We start from the raw sequence: 18,651 nt of genomic DNA on the forward strand, positions 1-18,651 counted from the left end.
AGACAACGCGCTGTTTCGGGATGATGCGCGCTCATGGACTACATGTGTCCTACCTATGTCAGTCCCAAGCCCGATCAATTGCTAGACCTGACATATTCCCACCATATCGTTGCCATGTACACAGGACCATCTGCCATCATGCCCGGCGACCGTCCACGCTTCTCCCCAAGGTAACTTGTTACTCGATGCCGCGGCGAGGCGCCAAAACGAAGACTACTGTAAAGTTGAAAGATCTGCCCCAGGGGGCTTTGAAGCTGCAGCCTTATCAGGAAGTGGTGGATGATGCCCCCAAATATCCGGCTGTTGTCCAAGGACATTGGAACAATATGCAGAAGTTCAAAAATTGCGTGATCTTGACTAGAGTAGGCGGCTTCTACGAGGTATGACTACCAGCTTTATACTCCTTCTAGATCCGTGGAGTACAGAAGTTCCTAGAGAGTATCCCTAACCTTATCCTAGCTCTATTTTGAGCAAGCTGAAGAGTTCGCCCCGTTGCTCAACCTTAAGCTTGCCTCCAAAAAGACCAGTGCCGGCCCTGTTCCTATGGCTGGTTTTCCCTTCTTCCAGCTAGACCGTTTCCTAAAGATCCTTGTTCAGGACCTGAACAAGTATGTGGCTGTCAGCGAGGAATTTCCGAATGCCGCAGAAGACAAGCTCCGATCCGGCGGTCTTCTCTTCGATCGTAAGGTGGCCAGAATCATCACACCTGGCACATTAATCGATGAGAAGTTCATGGATCCTTCCGAAAATAATTTTTTGTTGGCAGTCTACATTGATAAATCTTCGCTAAAGGAGCAGTTGAAGCAACAGGATGCCTCATCCTCGCAACAGCACGTCCTATTATCCGCATCCCAAAATGTAGGCTTGTCCTGGTTGGACCTCTCCACAGGCGACTTCTTTACGCAAGTAACTACAGCACAGATGCTACCGTCTGCTATCGCCAGGATTGGCGCCCGAGAGATACTCGTGGACCAAGGTCTCCAGGATGTAGTCGGACAGGAGCTGCAGTTATTGATTGGACACGACCAACGATTAATGACTTTCTTCCAATTTCCGAAAAAGGTTGCGCCCATGGCCCGATGGGAGGCTATGCTTGAAGCCCCTGTGTCAGACGCCGCCGCAGAAACATTTACGCGTGAAGAAGTTGCCGCAGGGTATAGTCTCTTGGAGTATATCCGGGTTCAATTGCAGGGCTTAAATATGAAGCTTCAGCCTCCTCGTCGCCGACATTTGGACGAGTCAATGAGCATTGACCGGAATAGCTTGAGGGGTCTAGAAATACTGGAGACTGCCCGTGATGGCTTTGGGAAAGGAAGCCTACTTCATGCAGTGCGGCGGACTTCTACCAAGAGTGGAGCACGTTTACTGAGAGACCGTTTAAGTATGCCTAATAATTTCCCTTAACCAATCCCCAAAGTCTAACATTGTGGCAGCGTCGCCTTCCACTTCTCTATCGATAATCAACGAACGGCTTGACCTTGTTTCGATATTCATCGAAGACCGTGATCTGCATGACAGCGTGATCCAATTTCTCAAACGCAGTTATGATGCCCAACGTCTAGTTCAGAAATTTACACTTGGTCGGGGTGACCCTGATGATTTGATTTGTCTTTCGAAGGCAATTGAAGCCTCCAAAGAAGTCCGACAAGTTCTATCAAGGAAGTGGCATAGCGAGGTTGATAGTCAAACCAAGCGCAGCATTGAAATTATGGTCGACCGAATCTACATGGATGGGCCTACAGTCTTAGCTGACAAAATCCTGGCAGCAATTGACGAGGAGGGTCTGCTGCAGAAGCAGCGCATTGAAGACGACACAGCTGCAGAAGCAGCACTTCTAGCACAGTCTGTCACCCTGAATGAGGGTATTCCAGAGGACATGGCTGCACTGCCGAAAAAAGTCAAGACCAAAAGTAGTGATCGGTCTAACGCAGCTGCGGATGAGGGGACGATTGCCGATACCTGGATCATGAGACGAGATGCAAGCCAAGCTTTAAGTGAACTCCATCAGGAGTTAGAGCAATTACATACAGCAAAATCAGAGCTAACACAGCGTCTTCGCGAGTCGGTAGGTTCATCTGCACTGACACTCAAGTGGACTCCGGGATTAGGTCACATATGCCATGTCAAGGGGGCTAAAATCACCCAAGAATCATTGGAGGAACTTGGAGTAACACGAAATGTTTCGGCCACCAAGTCGACGAGGTCATTCTACTTACCAGCATGGACAGAGCTAGGCGGTCAGATGGATCAAGTGAGGGCTCAAATTCGTCAAGAGGAACAAGTGATCTTTGAGCATCTGCGTCGGGAGGTCATCCTCAATCTTGTTAAAATTCGACGCAATGCAGCCGTTATGGACGAACTCGACGTGGCATGCTCATTTGCCACATTGGCACAGGAGCAGCAATTAGTGCGTCCGATCCTCAACGAAGGCACAAGCCACAAGATTGTGGGCGGGCGTCATCCTACAGTCAAGCTTGGACTTGAGGAGCAAGGCCGACGGTTTGTCAGCAATGATTGCTTTCTCGGAGGCCCAGAACGTATATGGCTTGTGACCGGTCCCAACATGGCAGGTAAAAGCACATTTCTGCGACAAAACGCACTCATCACTATACTAGCCCAGGTCGGGTCATTTGTCCCTGCGGCGTACGCAGAGATTGGCTTGGTTGACCAGATCTTCAGTCGCATCGGAGCCGCTGATGATCTGTTCCGAGACCAGTCCACATTCATGGTGGAGATGCTGGAAACAGCAGCTATTCTCAAACAAGCAACCTCGCGCTCGTTTGTCATCATGGACGAGGTCGGCCGGGGGACCACGCCAGAAGACGGAACTGCCGTCAGTTTTGCATGCTTGCATCACCTGCATTATCACAACAAATGCCGGACACTGTTTGCGACTCATTTCCATGTCCTTGCCGACATGACCCGCGACTTTGATACCCTCGGCAGATACTGCACCGATGTCAAAGAATCCGCTTCTGGATCATTCTCATTCGTCCATCGACTACGCAAAGGTGTGAACCGCGAGTCGCATGCATTGAAAGTCGCTCAGTTGGCCGGACTACCCAGGGAGGCCATTGAAATGGCAAAGAGCGTGCGTCAGCGATTCTCTAACCACAACAACAGTCCACAATGGGAAGAGAAGGCGGCACCAAAACATACAGCAAACGGAGCCTGAAACTGTCCATGCCATCAGTAATCTCATATCATTCACAATCTATGTACAATAGCCATTTTGATAAGAAGGTACAATGAACCATATCCCCCGCAGAGGCTTCCAACTCTTACCATAACCGCTCTCAAAGCTTCGCCAGAGCCTTCTTAGTTCCCTCGCCCGATACTTCTACAGCGATGCCCTCCCCAAACCTCACCTCCTGACAATCCTCATCCCCAACCCCATTCATAAACTGCACCACCACAAAATCCACCCTCCTCTTCCCAATAACCACCATAGGCGCATGCCACGTTCCCGCCCCATATGTAACAGCCTGACCACCCCTAGCCACAAAGGCCCTCAAACGACTCAAATCCGGCGGATCCACCACGCTTACAGTCTTCCCATCATCCGTCCTCGCAGTAGCCGTAGTGCCCTTCAACGAAGGCGCCACAATAACCAAGTAGAACGGCTCCTCCTCCACCTCACCTCCCGCGCCTGTTGTCTTCACCTGACTCGACAGATCAATCGGGGTGAAAGTCTGCGTAGTGTAGGGATGTCTTTCCAGAATGCGCACATCAAACGCATTCACGTTTTTATGGGCGACAGTGCGGAGTTTGCGCGGAAAGCACGAGAACATCGTCATGCGGGCGGAAGAGGGCTGGCCGCTCGGAGCGGTGGAGTAATTATCAGTCATTGGACCGATCGGGCTGTACTTCAGGGCGGAGGCTTGATTCGCGAGGACGGGGACAGGCGATAGCGTCTTCAGGGTACTTTCTGGTGGAGGAGTGGTGATGTTGCGAGCTAGGGGAGATGATATGGCTGTGCCGAAGTCGGAGAAGGCCTCTGGGGTGAGGGGAGCGGGGGTGAGGTTGAGGAGGGGACTGGTGGTGAGGGTCGGTGGTGGCATTGTTGTTGTGTTGGAGGTATATGTGCTTATTCGGGTTATTTGCAAGAAGAAATCATGTACATTGAAGGTAGGGGGACCTGCCCGAACTGCTGAATTGAGTGGTTTGAAAGATGGGGAATGAGAGAACAGAAGGGCGGGATAAGGTGATGATTTGTTATCTAAGTACCCCAGAAGGGCATCGGGAGTCGCCGTCATAGTATCGACGCTAAGATCGGCGGTCGGAAGGGCCCGACGTCAGATTGATTGGGTTGGAGAAGAGGAGTAGATCAACGTTGCTCTGCTTTAGAAGTGGTCTTTTATCAATGATAAAATCATTTGTGGAACATGGGAGAGATCCCAATTCTTGTTCTGGGAGATGTATTTTTGGAAGTAGTTCTTCCTCCTTACCGGAAGTTTAGCACTCTTCCCGGGCCCGTCACTTGCATTCTGGCACATTGAGATGCGGGTCGCAATGCAAGGGATGACGGGCGTTTGAAAGGTTAACAAGTGCCATTCGATGACCGCATTATCTCTTGAATTGTCCCGGTCTCAATGGTTGATCAACTTCCAAATGTGACCTATCTACAAGGTCAGGTGATCAGGTTCCTCTACTGATATCTTCTCCTTCTTCCGTCTGTCTTCACCTCTTCGGCTTCGCTTATACACTGTTATTATTTATGTTCTCATACGGTCACTGAATATTTTCTCAGTGGTTTCACAATTGAACTCAGAGCAATACAATTCGTGATCACATCAAGTGTGTGATAGATCTCAGAATACACGCAATCCAGCAGCAGTGTTTAGCTCCAGATATTTATTCAGAGATAGTACTATGCACACTACTCTACAAGCCATCCAATTGATGCTGGCAGACGAAGCGTTGAAACAGTACTGGAGTTCTTCACCATCACCTTAACGCACAAGCACACCGATTTGTCTTCCTGATAGCGAAACCATCAACTCCTTACCTTTGATGCTTTATTCTCGTGAATAATTTGCTAGGATCCGTCAGTTTCCTTTAGACATGCAGGATCAGCTGAGTCAGCCAAAGAACTGCCACGTGAGGCTAAGCCTCTGACTAATCGGGGCGATCCATCGGGGCTAGCAAAAAAGCCGAAAAACCGACGAGTAAAACCGACTTCACGGTACGAGTGGATCGGCAGTGGAATCTCCCGGTCTTAAAGACTGAAAGCGTTATCGCGCTTCGCTTGGGCTCCACAGAGACTCGTCAGTAGTTCGGATTTTGGATGCGAGTTTGGCTGGGCATCTTCCTTGGCGCAGGCTTGTCCAATGCTTTGGGAAAAAGCGAGTGGATTCTCCCCCTGGATTTATGCAATCAAAATGAGTATACTCAACAGCTGCCAATTGATAGTCTGGAAAACACACTACTGAAACTCGGTCCTCACCGGGATTCTGGTCTCCTTATATTTCTTGGATTAATAGTGTGACGCACCAGGTACCGGAAAAAGAATTTCGAGCTAGCCTTAGCTGGATTGAGGTCGGACTTAAGGCATGCAAAATTTCCTCGGACAAGAAATGGCAGATTGTTGGTTGACGTACGCTGGTGCGGAGGGTGACGACTCCGGCTTAGGCAGTCACTTTTTTGTTGGCGCCAATCCAGTCTCATAAGGTGAACTCTTTGCCCACCAGTTCCGATCCAGTCAAAGGCGTTGAAATGCCTTCCCCAGTTCGCTAGTCCTTGCCTCCTGTTCGCTTTCGGGTTTCCGTTCCTTATCTTGTATCGAAATCCTGTGATTGTGCCGTCGTGATCTTCTTTCCAATGGCGGGGAATCAATGGCTACGATGTGTGCTGGTTCTGGCCCTGGCGGTACTTGGGGTCCAAGGTATCAGTCTTGATATCAGCAGCGAGGGTATGTGATTCTCAATCCGTGGTAGCTAATCGGGCCTGATATATGGTTGATGGCTGGCTCAATCCTCGCAATCCAAACGCAGATGATTCTAACCGCTCTCGTTCACAGATTCGGTTAAGAATGCAGCATCAACCGCCGCCTACGGCATGATGAAGCATTACAAAGGAAATGAATCTGGCGAAATTCCGGGCAAGATCCCCAATACTTGGTGGGAAGGTGGTGCCATGTTCATGACGCTCATGCAATACTATCACTACACGGGGGATTCCACCTACAACAAGGAAGTCATCCAGGGCATGCAGTGGCAGTCGGGCGATTGCGATTTCATGCCGGCGAACTGGAGTAGCTACATCGTGAGTTCCTCGCCTAATGACTGCCCCTTCTCCAACTAATAAAGGCATCCAGGGTAACGACGATCAAATGTTCTGGGGTTTGGCCGCTATGACTGGTGCCGAACTGAACTTTCCCGACTCTAGCGATGGATACTCCTGGCTTTCACTGGCGCAGGGTGTCTTCAATACCCAGGTCGCCCGCTGGGATAATTCTACCTGCGACGGGGGTATGCGGTGGCAGATTTACACCTACGAATCCGGTTATACCATGAAAAACGCCATTTCCAACGGCGGTTTGTTTCAACTGTCGGCTCGGCTGGCGCGCTATACTAGCAACCAGACCTACTATGACTGGGCAGAGCGCATCTACGACTGGTCGACCACGACGCCGCTGTTGAGCAACTCAACCTGGAACGTCGCTGACTCGACATCGACGACAAACGACTGCAGTAGCCAGGGTGATAACCAGTGGAGCTATAACTACGGCGCTTATCTTGGAGGAGCTGCGTACATGTATAATTACGTAGGTCAGCCCACAGCAATGAGACACGATCAACTCCTAACCTATCACAGACCAACGGTACCAGCACCAAATGGCTGAACGCCGTCGAAGGCCTGCTGAATCGCACGTTGGACAAGTTCTTCCCGGAAAGCCACGGCGGTGAAATCCTAACGGAGATTCTATGTGAACCGTTAGAGGTGTGTAACGACAACGAAATCATCTTCAAGGGTCTCGTGTCTGCCTGGCTCGCCTACACTGCCCTACTGGTTCCGTCCACCTACAACAGAATCCTGCCCAAGCTGCAAGGATCTGCCAAGGGCGCTGCCGCGACTTGCACCGGGTATGGTAACAACACCTGCGGCGTGCGATGGTGGAACAGTACCTGGGATGGCTGGAGCGGACTCGAGGAACAGATGAGCGTTACCAGCGTCTTCTCGGCGAATATGATCGCCTTCAACTCCTCGTCTGCACCGCTGACTTCCAGCACGGGAGGCAACAGCACCAGCGACCCGTCGGCCGGAACCGATGACAGCTCCGATGACGAGACCATTCTCAGCACGATCACCACGGGAGACCGCGCCGGAGCGGGCATCGTGACAGTTGCTTTTGCTGGGGGTTGGATTGGCTTGATGGTATGGTTGATGCTCGGTTAATGATACCATAATTGGCGTTAGTTTTGTATATATAGTGTAAATAATTAGATGAAGATATGTCTGCCAAAGCATCGTCGCATACTTTCTGAATTACATATGAGATGAAGGTTTATATGACACAGTCCAGGAGTTTTGCTGTCTAGAGGATTTTTCAGATACAAATGGGCAGTAATTGGTATATCTTCGTATGTATGTACATAAACTTCAGCTATTGATTGTATCGTATCAACTGCCAGATAAACGGTATGATGGATGGTATATAAAGTAAAAAATCGGCATAAACTTTTGATTTATTCCAAGGGACAATAGGTATTTATTGCCAGGGGAAAAAAAATCATCCTGACTAACGAACCACAAAACACAAAAACATCCCTAATGCAAGGAAATGATCTACTGCTCCAACACGGGTTGCTTCTCCTTCAGCCCCGTCTTCGTCTCCACATGCTCCTCGCTAAGATGCTGACGAGTGATAAACACACTAGCAACGAACCCACAAGCAGCGAGACAAGCATACATAATCCACATATTACGAAGACTCCACGCATATGCATCCGCCACAGCGTGTCGCTGAGTCGGATCCTGGACCGCGCGGACGGCATCAACATTAGCTGCCGCCTCCGTGCCAGAGAACTCAGCCAATAGCGACGAGGACAGCCCCGCAGCCTTGAGACCGTCTTGTCGCATGTCCATGCTGTTCTGGAACACCACACCCCCGAGCACTACGGACATGGCCATTGCGACGTTGCGGATGAAGCCGAAGGTGGCGGTTGCGCTGGCGGTGTTGGCTTGGGTGACGTTGCTTTGGAGGGCGAGGAGAGGCGGGAAGAAGAGCATTCCGCAGCCCATGCCGGCGGTGATTTGGTAGCCGACGATTTTCCCGAGAGAAGAGGTGGCGCTGTAGTTGGTGAAGAGACCGGTTCCGAGAACTACGAGGGCGGTGCCGGCCCAGATGATTTCGAGGTAGCGACCTGTGCGGTGGATGAGGAGGCCAGAGAAGAGACTGAATGCTGCTTCGGTTAGGACGAAGGGGAGGATTAGGACGCCGGAGCGGAATGGAGTGGATTCTTTGGCGGATTGGAAGTAGAGTGGGAGGTAGTATTCTGCTCCGAGGTAGGCCTGGTGGGGAGGAAGGGGGGGGGGAAGGGTTAGCAGTGTGATTGATGGGAGGAGGTTGGTGGAGGGTCGTACAAAGCCATGTGTGAAGTCGACTAGGAAGCAGGCGACGTTGGACCGGTTCCTGAATACGCCAAGGGGCATGAGGGGGTATTTGGCTAGCTTCTTCTCACTGTAGATGAAGGCGAACGACATTAGACAGCCGAAGACGATCAGGCAGATTACCTTGGGGGAGCCCCAGGGGAATGTGGCGCCGCCAAAGTCTAAACCTAGTAGAAGTAGGATGATGAGTGCGAGCATAGAGAAGCTCCCCCACCAATCCACGGCCTTGATACCGGCCAGGACGGGGGTCCTTGGATTGTGTAGATCCAGGAACACATAGAGCAGCACAAAGGCCGTTCCACAGACGGGAAGATTGATCCAAAAAATCCACCTCCATGAAACAGATTGGGTGAAAGCCCCACCCACGATTGGCCCTAAGGCACCAGCGATGGCCCAGATGAACTCGATCAATCCGAGGAACAGACTGCGGAGTCTATTCAATGTCAGCTACATACCAAAAAAGATAAAAGGTGTGAGCAGTACCTGACGCTGAACAAGTCAGAAATGGTGATGGTGATCAGCTGGATGAGACCACCACCAGCTATACCTTGTATGCCACGGCCGGTAATCAGCATGGGCATACCATTGGCTTTGGCGCAGATGATTGATGCTACAAAGAATAGGGCAACGGCTGTGAGGAGGATAGGCTTTCGCCCCCAGATATCGGACAGATTGGCCCAAATGTTGGAACTGGCGGCATTGGCGAGGAGATAGGCACCTCCGATCCATACATAACCGGATGCTGAATGCAGATCGGACGAGATTGTAGGTGTAGCAGTAGCCACAATGGTCTGATCAAGTGCGGAAATAAAGAGCGCAAGCTACATCTTATAAGCAGGGTGTCAAAAATAAAATCTAGAGAGAAACACACCGAAAGGGCAAGCATAGTTGCAAAGATCTTCCAATTACTGCGAGGTCCAGGAGTCTCAGGTTCATCGGACTGAGGTCCGTGTGGGGGAGTTTCTAGATCTTGTGCATTGGATACTATATTCTCCGAACCGCATTGATCAGGTCCATAGTTCTCGCTCACGGTTCCGGACGTGGATAGCATTTCGATTGGCTGCCGATCGGCACCAATCGAATCTCTAGAAGAACCCAACGCCATTGGGACCTTTTCTCCAAGAAATGGAACGCCAAAATCAGCCTGTAAAGTTTTTGGCGAAGAGAAGATAGGATGGGGAAGATGGATGCAGGGCGAAAAGATTGAGTCACGGCTGTTTGTTCAGTTTGTTCTGTGTCTTGGCTGGGGTTCCCGTTTGCCGATATTCTCGCCATCTTTCATCCCTTCTTTGCCGAGTGAGTGATTAGAAGTAGAGCGATCTCATAGACACAATGCTTATGCACATTGCAGTGGCTTCTCGTCACTTAGTACTGAGTGTATGATTCTAGCGTAAACCCCACGTCAATTGTATGACAGTTCATCGTTTTGAGTTGTTGACAGCTCCACTCTGGTTGTAGTAGTATGATCTAGTGAGAACGGTTTAGTACTGTAGTACTTGTATGAATAGAATGCCTTATTTTCCTAGCCCAATATGAAGTTATATCATCAGGCTTTATTGTGCGCCCGTGACGAAATAGGGTCTTTGAAGCTAAGAAAAAAGTTTGATTAAGGGTAAAATTAAAGATGAGGGAAGGGGCGGGATTGATTTTCGATGGATTTTCGATGGATGGCTTTCCAATGGATTGCTGCTGGAATCTCCCCTAACAATCATAGCCCGAGCCCACTTGCCTGCTGCAGCGACAAAGGCGCACTTCCTGGGCAGGCTGAGATGGATTGATCCAGCCGGTGTTTCGCATCCTAGTAATAGGCAACTGTAACCGAAGAAAAATGTATAGTCCCAGTTGGAGCCATATATGCGAGAATCAGACATGATACGGTACATACAGTGGGTTCCGTCAAATGAGAGGTGCTAATCGACACCTATAAATAAAAGAGAAAGCTCTCAATCAACCCAATAATGTAATATACACACCGGAGGAAGATACAAATTGAGGTCTTACTCCTTCTTCATAGGAGAAACACTTTCAAGCAAAGGTGAGTATTAATAATTCTACATTCTAGCCATACTGACGCGCAAAGAAAATGTGTGAGGTCCACGTTACAACTACACGCCACACAAAATGCCCTGCTTCTTGCACCAGAGTCAGGCGTATCTTATATAGAAAAGGTTGTCCCACCTACGCAGCAACTGACCGGACTTGCCCCTATCCGAAAGAAAAGCACCTTGGCCAAACGATCACTCGAAGCCAATGTCCAACACAAAATGAAAGAGTCGCAGAGCACGACACTCGATGAAGCTGTTAGACCTAGAGGATATAAATTATGGCAGATACTCGACTTTCACGGCTGCAACGTCGTCATGAACAGCCTGGGCCGAATGGATCTGTCCATGCCAACACTGTGAGATCACAAAACACATAAGACATTAGACACATCAGGAAATTGTTGAACTTCGTATAGCTTCTCGACTTCATCACTGAGATTGTCCTTGTAGGGATGAGTGCCTGTCATTATAAAGTAAATTAGAGACCCAAGACCGAAAATGTCGTCTCCAAAGACCGGAGGGATATTCCAGTCATAGCCAGGAGGTCGAACCCTTGTTGCCGGAGTAGCTGAGGGTTCTGAACCACATAGTGAAGCGCCACCAAAGCCAGCGATTTTGACATTGAGGCTCGAGTCGAGAAGGAAATTTCTTGGCGAAAGATCACAGTGTATGATGTGATGAGCATGGAGAGCACTGAGTGCTTTAGCAACATGTTTACACTATTGGAGTCGAAGTTGAAGGGTTATATCTGGCATGTTATGTTGAATGCATTCTTTGAGATTCCCATTTTCCAAATATTCCATAGTGAGGCAGTAAGTTTCTTGATCCCAACTCAGTATTTTGAGAAGACATGGATGTTCTCCTATCATTGCACAAATCTTGGCATCAAGCCGCATATTACGACGGTGGTATTCTTCTTCAGGAGGACAGTATGGGTTTGGAATAGGTGTCTTCATAACGGCACCAGAAGACAATCGCTCAATAATAGCGGTTCCTCCCCAAGCCAAGGTTTTGCCTTTGGTAACATATATCACTTCTCCTGGACGTGCTTCCGATATCTTGCTGAGACTCGAGGAATCTCCTCCTTCTGTCAGTCTAGAAACACATATGTAGGTTATCTCCTGAGGATAAGCCTTGGGCAGGTTACTCCTTTCTACTGTTGATTGCCTAGCTGTCTTCTAGGTAGAAGTGGTAAGGAAGAAGTGAATCACACATTATAGAATTGAACTTACTGCGTCTGGCTCTGCTTCCAGTCGGCTAGGGCACTCATTTTCGACATTGTGTCTATGACGAGGGAGCATTGCTGTAAAGAGACTACTTATAGAAAAGTAGACGAAGTAAAGAGAAGACCAAATGGGATCAATGAACAGTAGCAAACTCGGCATCATAAGTCTCATCAATGTCATCAGCAAATTACCTTCGGACTGGGGTTTTTTCAAGCTGAATCATGATACTGACTCGCAGTAAGGGAACTGCGTAGGGGTGATAGATCGATAAAGGGATGGTGTGAGGACACGAAGACCAAAGAGCGATTTAATGATAGTTATGCACCATTTATTAGTAAGCAAAAACAATATTCATGTTCATATGTTCTCGTCTTCCTAACGAAGCAGACGAAATCCGCCAGGGAAACTGATTGCTTTACTGCAACAATCAACGTTCAACCGACGAGCACCATGCTTGCATTCTAATTTGATGAAATCCTCACACCGGCTTAATTCTTTTCCCTAGATCCATTTCCGGCTACAAATAGCCTCGAGAACGACCGGAGTATTGGTGCATCGGCTATACGGATAGGCGTGTAAGCGACACGAGGTGTCTGCTAAGTCGAAATAGGCTTGAACTCCGCCTGCTCGTCTGTCGGAGTAATCCTACCGAACTGTTCCTTCGAGGAGTTAGAATCCACACTCCGGACCAATGCGGGAGACCCTGGAAGTCCCTTCCCCAGTTTTCGGGGATTCTCCGCGTCTGATCCCATCTGCAAATGTGGAGTTGACGGCACAAATGACGCATTGGCGGCCAATGCAGAATCTACTGGCTTGCCGTCCTCGGAAAAGAGTGAGCCATCAAGCATCATGCTATCAAGAACTTAGAAGTATTAGTATGGCTGTATGTCACTTTTCAACGTGGCGTTGAGGTCATTGCTTCTCTGCTGTCGACCCGATTGAACCTACCAGTGGAAACTGCAGCTTAAAGATGGGGGTGAAAGCCTTCAGCTTCTTCGTTGCTGCAGCTCAGCTTTCTGCAGTGACTGCGGCAGCATCTCGTCTAACTGTCGATACAACCGTTGGGCGGCTGTATGGCATGATCAATGGTTCAGCTCCGGATGTTGCGCAGTTCCTTGGGGTTCCCTTTGCAGCACCTCCTGTGGACGAGCTACGATTTGCACCTCCCCAGACGAAGCCTGCAGAGGCAACTATTGATGCCACGAAGATCGGGCCTTCTTGCCCGCAATATCCGTTGACCACAAAGACAGACCCATCTGTGTACACGTTTGACTCTCCTTGGCTACAACCATATGGACCGACATCAGAGGATTGCCTGACTCTCAATGTTTGGAGCCCATTGCATGCCGTCAATGAGACGGATGAGCCATTGCCAGTGTTGATCTGGATGTTCGGTGGAGGGTTCTACGAGGGAGGGCTCTTGACGAACGGTTTTGATCCGAGTAATTGGATCCAAAGGACGCAGTCTCATATTGTCGTTGCCATCAAGTGAGTCAGTCCTATTTCTCTTGTCCAGTGCTTAGACCCCTTTTTTACTTGGCAACGAATGTCTCTCATTCTCGGCATTGCAACTGATCACTTGCAATTCTAGCTATCGGGTCAACATCTTCGGCTTTCCCAACGCTGCAGGCCTGGCTGAGACCCAGCAGAACCTTAACTTGGGACTTCTTGACCAAAGATTCGCCGTTGAATGGGTTCGAGATAACATTGCTGCTTTTGGAGGAGACCCATCCAAGATTACTCTCTGGGGCCAGAGTTCTGGAGCAGCCAGCACGGACTATTACAACTACGCCTGGCCCGATGATCCCATTGTGTCTGGCCTGATCATGCATTCAGGCAGTGTCTTTGCTACAGGTTCCAGTGTGGACGTCGAGCATACGAACTTCACCTTTGTGGCTGAGCACATGGGCTGCGGCGATCTCTCCCCTCGAGCAGAATTAGCTTGCATGAGAAACGTCAGTGCAGACTCCATCATTCGGTTTTACGAAAACTACACCTTGTACTCGACTGGTCCTACTCTGAAGTTCACAACTATTGTGGACAATGTGACCAAATTTGAGGACTACACTGCTAGGGCTTATGCAGGAAATTACTCGAAGCTTGTAAGCAGCTACCGTTCCTGATACTCGTTCTATGCTGATTGTGTTGCCATCGAGCCCGCTATTTTCGGCACCAATGCCAATGAAGAAGCCTCTTTGGTTGCTTGGGCTGGGCCACAAGGTCCAAACATGACCTACGTCCACGAAGAGACCGTGACCACCCACCTCTGTCCGGCAAACTACAATGGGCAGTGCGTTTATCCACCCCACGTTTTGAGCTCAACACTGATCGTTTATTCATGATATAGTCTTCGCTACAATACCTCATCCCTCTCCTTCCGCTACTTCAACACGGCTAACTTCAGTAACATTTCCCCTCGGCCTTGGGAAGGAGCTTACCACAGCTCCGAACTCCCCTTGCTATTTGGCACATACTCGGAGTATGGCGGACCCGCTACGCCTTTCGAGACCGCCGTAGCATCCCACTGGCAGGATCTCTATCTTGCGTTCATGCGGGATCCGGTCAATGCGCTCCCAGATATGGGATGGCCTGCGTATCATCCTGATGGGTATGCGATGATGTTTGCTGCCAACGGGACCGTTACGAGTCTGCTGCCAATGAGTACTTTGGAGACCCCGTGTGCTGGCATTCCCGAACCAACTATTGGATGAATGCAGTAGCTGCTCTGCCAGCAGGAGCTGGGAGAAAGCCGGAATATGAGGCAGAATTGGACGCATGTACATACTCTGTCAATAGTCTACACTAGGTATATAAAGAACTGGGTTACTGAGCCAGCCTAAGGGAGGCTTCGCAGTAACATTGGCATACCCCAATTTAATTACATATATGAGAACGCAAATTTCAGATAGTACACCTTGCCAATTACTATTACTGATACTTCCTCTACCAAAACATCGTAATCTACTCCCGTCTCGTGACAACAACAGGCAAGCTCCCCGTATGCGCACTAAACGTCTCCATAGTCTCCAACTCCCACCCTTCCTCCCTTAAGGTAAGATCATATCTCCAGGCCAACGCCGCAACAACCAACTGCATCTGAAAATACGCAATATTCCGTCCCAGACATCCCCTTCCTCCCTGCGAGAAAGCCAGAAACCCGCGCTGCATATCACGCGACCCAGGCTGCAACCACCGCTCGGGAATATAGCGCTCTGAATCGTTACCGAAGATATCCGGATCACGGTGAACGGTATACGTGGATACAGATACGGTGGTGCCTTCGTCTAACCACTCACCAGACACCATCATACCTCCCTTCGGGACAACGCGAGGAAGACCACCGGGGATGGAAGGACGAAGACGTAGGCCTTCGTCTATGCAGGCACGGAGATAGGGAAGGTTCTTGACGAGGTCATATGGTATGGGGCTTGATGAATCATTGTGTGGTAGAAGTGCATCTGCAAGTTCCGCACGTAGACGCCGGACTACGTGTGGATTGCTAGCGAGGTACCAGATGATGTTGGTCAGGGCAATCTCTGTGTTTCCTCCGGCAGCACTGAAGAGGTTTTGGGCCTCTGTCACTAGTTCACCCAGCTCCAAACACAGAGGATGCTCGCGGTTTCTGTCCCAGAGGAGCGTGGTCATAAGATCTTCTAATGGCGGGAGACCTGCGTCCACTCGCTCAATGTCCATGTTTACTCGTTCGCGCACAAAGTGTGTGGTTACGTGTTGCAGCTGGGTACCGTGCTTCCAGCCTGGATGCCAGCAGGTTAGATGCTTGAGTATGGCCCTGAGTTTCGGTGCCCATCCGAGGCTGGTGGAGATGTGCAGGGCGCTAGTGAGCAGTTGGTGAATCCCGCCTTCGTATGGGGACCCGGACGGTGTTTTGATAGTGACACTGGTGCGGCTTCGCTCTATGAAGTGGGGGTCGTGGTGGAAGAAAGTGTCAAAGATGAGGTTGTACATGAGGTGCATCATTATCTGCTTCATGTCCACTTCCTCCCCGTTGGAAGAGTCCAGTATGCGAAAGACACGCTTCAGGTGGTCTTGGACCACAGGCTCGAGCTCGACGATACGTTTCTGGGAGAAGGCGATGGCAAATCGCTTTCGTTTGATGCTGTGAATGTCTCTATCCTGAGCGTCAGATACGTTGAGGTGAGTTGACTTGAATGTCTGGTAAAAGTCATCTTTCAGCGCTGGCGTTCCGTGGCCGTAGATGTCGCGGATTGCTTCAGGCGTTGAAAAGGAGAGGTGGGTTGGCCCGACTCGGACAATGCTGCCATATTTGAGGTGTGCTTTATGGACGGCCACGGTGCGTGTACGAAGATATTGCTTCCAGACTCCCCAGAGATCAGTTATGGGAGCTACTGACACTCCAGGGAAGCGCTTCAGACCTTTGGAGTCACGAAGATATGTGTATATGGGGGCGAGGACAGCCTTGAGAACGATAAGAATACTAAACACGACAATAATCTCTTTGTACATGATGCGCTGATATCAGAAGCCAAATAGCAAGTAGTATCCTGCCTCAATCTTCTGTCACGCAGCTCGATGCCAGATGAAGCTGATATACTTGCACCCTCGGCGCCGAGTTGCCTGATCGGGAACATTGCAGCAAACCAGGGCTGTCTGAGACTTCCCCGCAAAGGAAGAAAAGGCCGAGCATGTCTTTCCACCATCCTCACTGCTGCCGCCTCCCGAATGCTGGAAAATGCGCAAGAAGACCTGGTAAGTTGTCTTTTGACTGCAGGGATGTATGCTGACCCAGACAACGCAGTCTGACATGCAAATCTCGCAAGGTGCGATGTAAGGGCCCAGTGAGCTCGGGGATTATGCCAGGTCTATAGAGCTGATTCCCCACAGGCGATGGAGTTCAGCCTGTCTGTGGTCGCTGCTCGAAGTCAAGTCGCCCCTGTCGCTATGCTCAACATCGGTCTGCGACCATCGCCTTTCGACATAGCAGATTGTCAACCCTGGTAGCTCAAGCAGAAGGATTCACCAAAAATGATAAGATTGACGTCTCAGTCTCAACACAGCCCCCTGCACCTACTCCGGTGGTGACAGAAACCACTCAAGTGTCATCAACGTCTCTATTTCCGAATGAACCGGCGGTGTCTGCTCTCCCCGCTGACGACCGAGCCCTACCGCATAATGCCATTCGCTATCCTGCCTCTGAGTCAGGAGAAGCAGCATCGAGTCCATCCTTCCCACGAAACCCGTACACAGTTTCGCCGACTGCACCAATCCCCAGGCCCGGTCTCTTCTACAGACATGCGCCTCGGAGACTAACGACCATAGAGGGCGAACTATTACAGTTCTTTGTGCAGAACATCGGACCCTGGGTACACATAACCAACTAATAGTACGATCATGCCCTGACAATGTAACAGCTAGATGTCACCAGCCCTGAGCGTCATTACACATATACGGTTCCTCGGTATCCACTCACATCCTGTTCTATCAGAGACAACAAACCTAACACCTAAGCACAGATTATCCCTACAATGCACCCTCCTCCACACAGCCATCATGGCCTGCTCCGCGCACATCCTCCGCCTCCTCAACCCCGAGCGGACTGAGCTGTCATCCGAAGAAGACAAATACCAATCCACATGCATCAACCTCCTCATCCCCATCCTCAATGACGTAGGCTCAGCAGTTCAAGATGAAGCCGTGCTCGCCACTATCACCATCCTCCGCATGTCCGAGCAATATGACGAATACCACATAGACCGCCAATGCCACCTAGTCCCAGGAGCATTCGCGCACCTTGACCCCTCCGCGCAAGCATCCACCCGCACCGGGGGTCTACTACAAGCGACTTTTTACTCCTACGTGCGGGCAGATATCCGCATGGCCATTCTCGGCCGCTGCAGCACCAAGATCGCTGTATCTAGCTGGCCATTGGACGAAAGCTACCCCGAGACAGGCGCTGACTGGGCGAACAGGATGACGTGGCTGCTAGTTCATGCGATCAATCACTGCTTTGGTCGTGAGTGTCCGGGTCTGTTGCCGAGGGCTCAGTTAGATGAGCTTATCGATGAATGGAGGAGTAATGTACCTGATACGTTCGAGCCGTATTACTATGAGGAACAGGAACGAGACTCGTTCCCAGTGATTAGGTTGCTTTGTTCGTGGCATGGTATGTTCATTTCCTCCCCTTTTTCTTAGTCCACTCTAAATCCTAGAGAGCTACATGTTAGCTTTCCTTCCCCATAACCAATCAGATAACCATAATTAACTTACGAATGAGAGAATATAAACAGTCGTCGGTCTCCAATTCTACCACACAGCCAAAATCCTCCTCGCCTCGCACTTCCCCCCATCACCACCACACACCACCCCAGACACAAACATCAACACGAACAACATCCTAACATACCACCACCACCTCAAAACTACCATCCTCCCACACGTCCACGCCCTATGCGCAATCTCCTTCTCCAACGATCACTTCGGATGCCGGATCAACGCCTCACATTGTGTCGCTATGGGTGAGTATCATGCCTCCCCCCCACCCCCTTCCTAGGATCCAAAGTAAAGTACTGGTACTGTGATATAGTCAACGGATATATAACTTAGGTCTATGAACCTACTGGAGCTAACAGTGTATGGCTGTACTACAGGGGCACAGTTCCTCACCGGCCGAGGAGATCAATGGCGCGTAATAGAGTATTTCAGGATGCTGGGAACGGAGAACGCGTGGCCGAGTCGGGCGTGTTTGGATATGGTGGGGATGGAGGGGGTTTAGTGTAGCATGCATCAGG

General features: G+C 50.1%; 8 protein-coding genes across 8 annotated transcripts; 4 read left to right on the top strand and 4 right to left on the bottom strand.

The window, feature by feature from the left end:
• Positions 1-23: 23 nt before the first annotated feature.
• BO83DRAFT_458745 (mismatch repair ATPase MSH1) lies at positions 24-3,382 on the top strand (the record flags this gene model as incomplete). The annotated part of the gene is made up of 3 exons (XM_025537145.1): positions 24-380; positions 460-1,381; positions 1,434-3,382. 3 exons carry the CDS (start codon positions 24-26, stop codon positions 3,173-3,175), a joined length of 3,021 nt encoding a protein of 1,006 aa, XP_025382335.1. The 3' UTR covers positions 3,176-3,382.
• Positions 3,183-4,127, bottom strand: BO83DRAFT_349750 (ureidoglycolate hydrolase). Its single transcript, XM_025528874.1, has one exon. It carries the CDS (start codon positions 4,059-4,061, stop codon positions 3,297-3,299), a length of 765 nt encoding a protein of 254 aa, XP_025382336.1. The 5' UTR covers positions 4,062-4,127; the 3' UTR covers positions 3,183-3,296.
• Positions 4,128-5,820: 1,693 nt separating this feature from the next.
• Positions 5,821-7,398, top strand: BO83DRAFT_403886 (glycoside hydrolase family 76 protein; the record flags this gene model as incomplete). Its single annotated transcript, XM_025533660.1, has 4 exons — positions 5,821-5,911; positions 6,020-6,264; positions 6,317-6,766; positions 6,817-7,398. The coding sequence occupies 4 exons, from the start codon at positions 5,821-5,823 to the stop codon at positions 7,396-7,398; spliced, it is 1,368 nt and encodes a 455-aa protein (XP_025382337.1).
• A 390-nt stretch (positions 7,399-7,788) lies between these two features.
• On the bottom strand, positions 7,789-9,664 carry BO83DRAFT_326156 (MDR family MFS transporter; the record flags this gene model as incomplete). The annotated part of the gene is made up of 4 exons (XM_025528033.1): positions 7,789-8,514; positions 8,587-9,046; positions 9,097-9,434; positions 9,485-9,664. The coding sequence occupies 4 exons, from the start codon at positions 9,662-9,664 to the stop codon at positions 7,789-7,791; spliced, it is 1,704 nt and encodes a 567-aa protein (XP_025382338.1).
• Positions 9,665-10,954: 1,290 nt separating this feature from the next.
• Positions 10,955-12,150, bottom strand: BO83DRAFT_412603 (kinase-like protein; the record flags this gene model as incomplete). Its single annotated transcript, XM_025534419.1, has 4 exons — positions 11,891-12,150; positions 11,379-11,720; positions 11,046-11,351; positions 10,955-11,012 (listed from the first exon to the last, which is right to left on the bottom strand). Exons 1-4 carry the CDS (start codon positions 11,935-11,937, stop codon positions 10,955-10,957), a joined length of 753 nt encoding a protein of 250 aa, XP_025382339.1. The 5' UTR covers positions 11,938-12,150.
• A 704-nt stretch (positions 12,151-12,854) lies between these two features.
• BO83DRAFT_421675 (chlorogenic acid esterase precursor) lies at positions 12,855-14,643 on the top strand (the record flags this gene model as incomplete). The annotated part of the gene is made up of 4 exons (XM_025535006.1): positions 12,855-13,372; positions 13,476-13,986; positions 14,041-14,174; positions 14,232-14,643. The coding sequence occupies 4 exons, from the start codon at positions 12,855-12,857 to the stop codon at positions 14,593-14,595; spliced, it is 1,527 nt and encodes a 508-aa protein (XP_025382340.1). The 3' UTR covers positions 14,596-14,643.
• Positions 14,644-14,845: 202 nt separating this feature from the next.
• BO83DRAFT_458766 (cytochrome P450) lies at positions 14,846-16,369 on the bottom strand (the record flags this gene model as incomplete). Its single annotated transcript, XM_025537146.1, has 1 exon — positions 14,846-16,369. The coding sequence occupies one exon, from the start codon at positions 16,367-16,369 to the stop codon at positions 14,846-14,848; it is 1,524 nt and encodes a 507-aa protein (XP_025382341.1).
• Positions 16,370-16,435: 66 nt separating this feature from the next.
• On the top strand, positions 16,436-18,635 carry BO83DRAFT_442065 (uncharacterized protein; the record flags this gene model as incomplete). The annotated part of the gene is made up of 7 exons (XM_025536377.1): positions 16,436-16,612; positions 16,662-16,683; positions 16,748-17,226; positions 17,275-17,321; positions 17,377-18,026; positions 18,151-18,378; positions 18,511-18,635. The coding sequence occupies 7 exons, from the start codon at positions 16,436-16,438 to the stop codon at positions 18,633-18,635; spliced, it is 1,728 nt and encodes a 575-aa protein (XP_025382342.1).
• Between the last annotated feature and the right edge of the window lie 16 nt (positions 18,636-18,651).

Source organism: Aspergillus eucalypticola, assembly GCF_003184535.1.
Source record: "Aspergillus eucalypticola CBS 122712 chromosome Unknown BO83scaffold_45, whole genome shotgun sequence".
Lineage (NCBI taxonomy): Eukaryota > Fungi > Ascomycota > Eurotiomycetes > Eurotiales > Aspergillaceae > Aspergillus > Aspergillus eucalypticola.

Bases quoted from the DNA above. Each gene is read 5' to 3' on its own strand.
- BO83DRAFT_349750 (XM_025528874.1), bottom strand. From the start codon at position 4,061: ATGCCACCACCGACCCTCACCACCAGTCCCCTCCTCAACCTCACCCCC.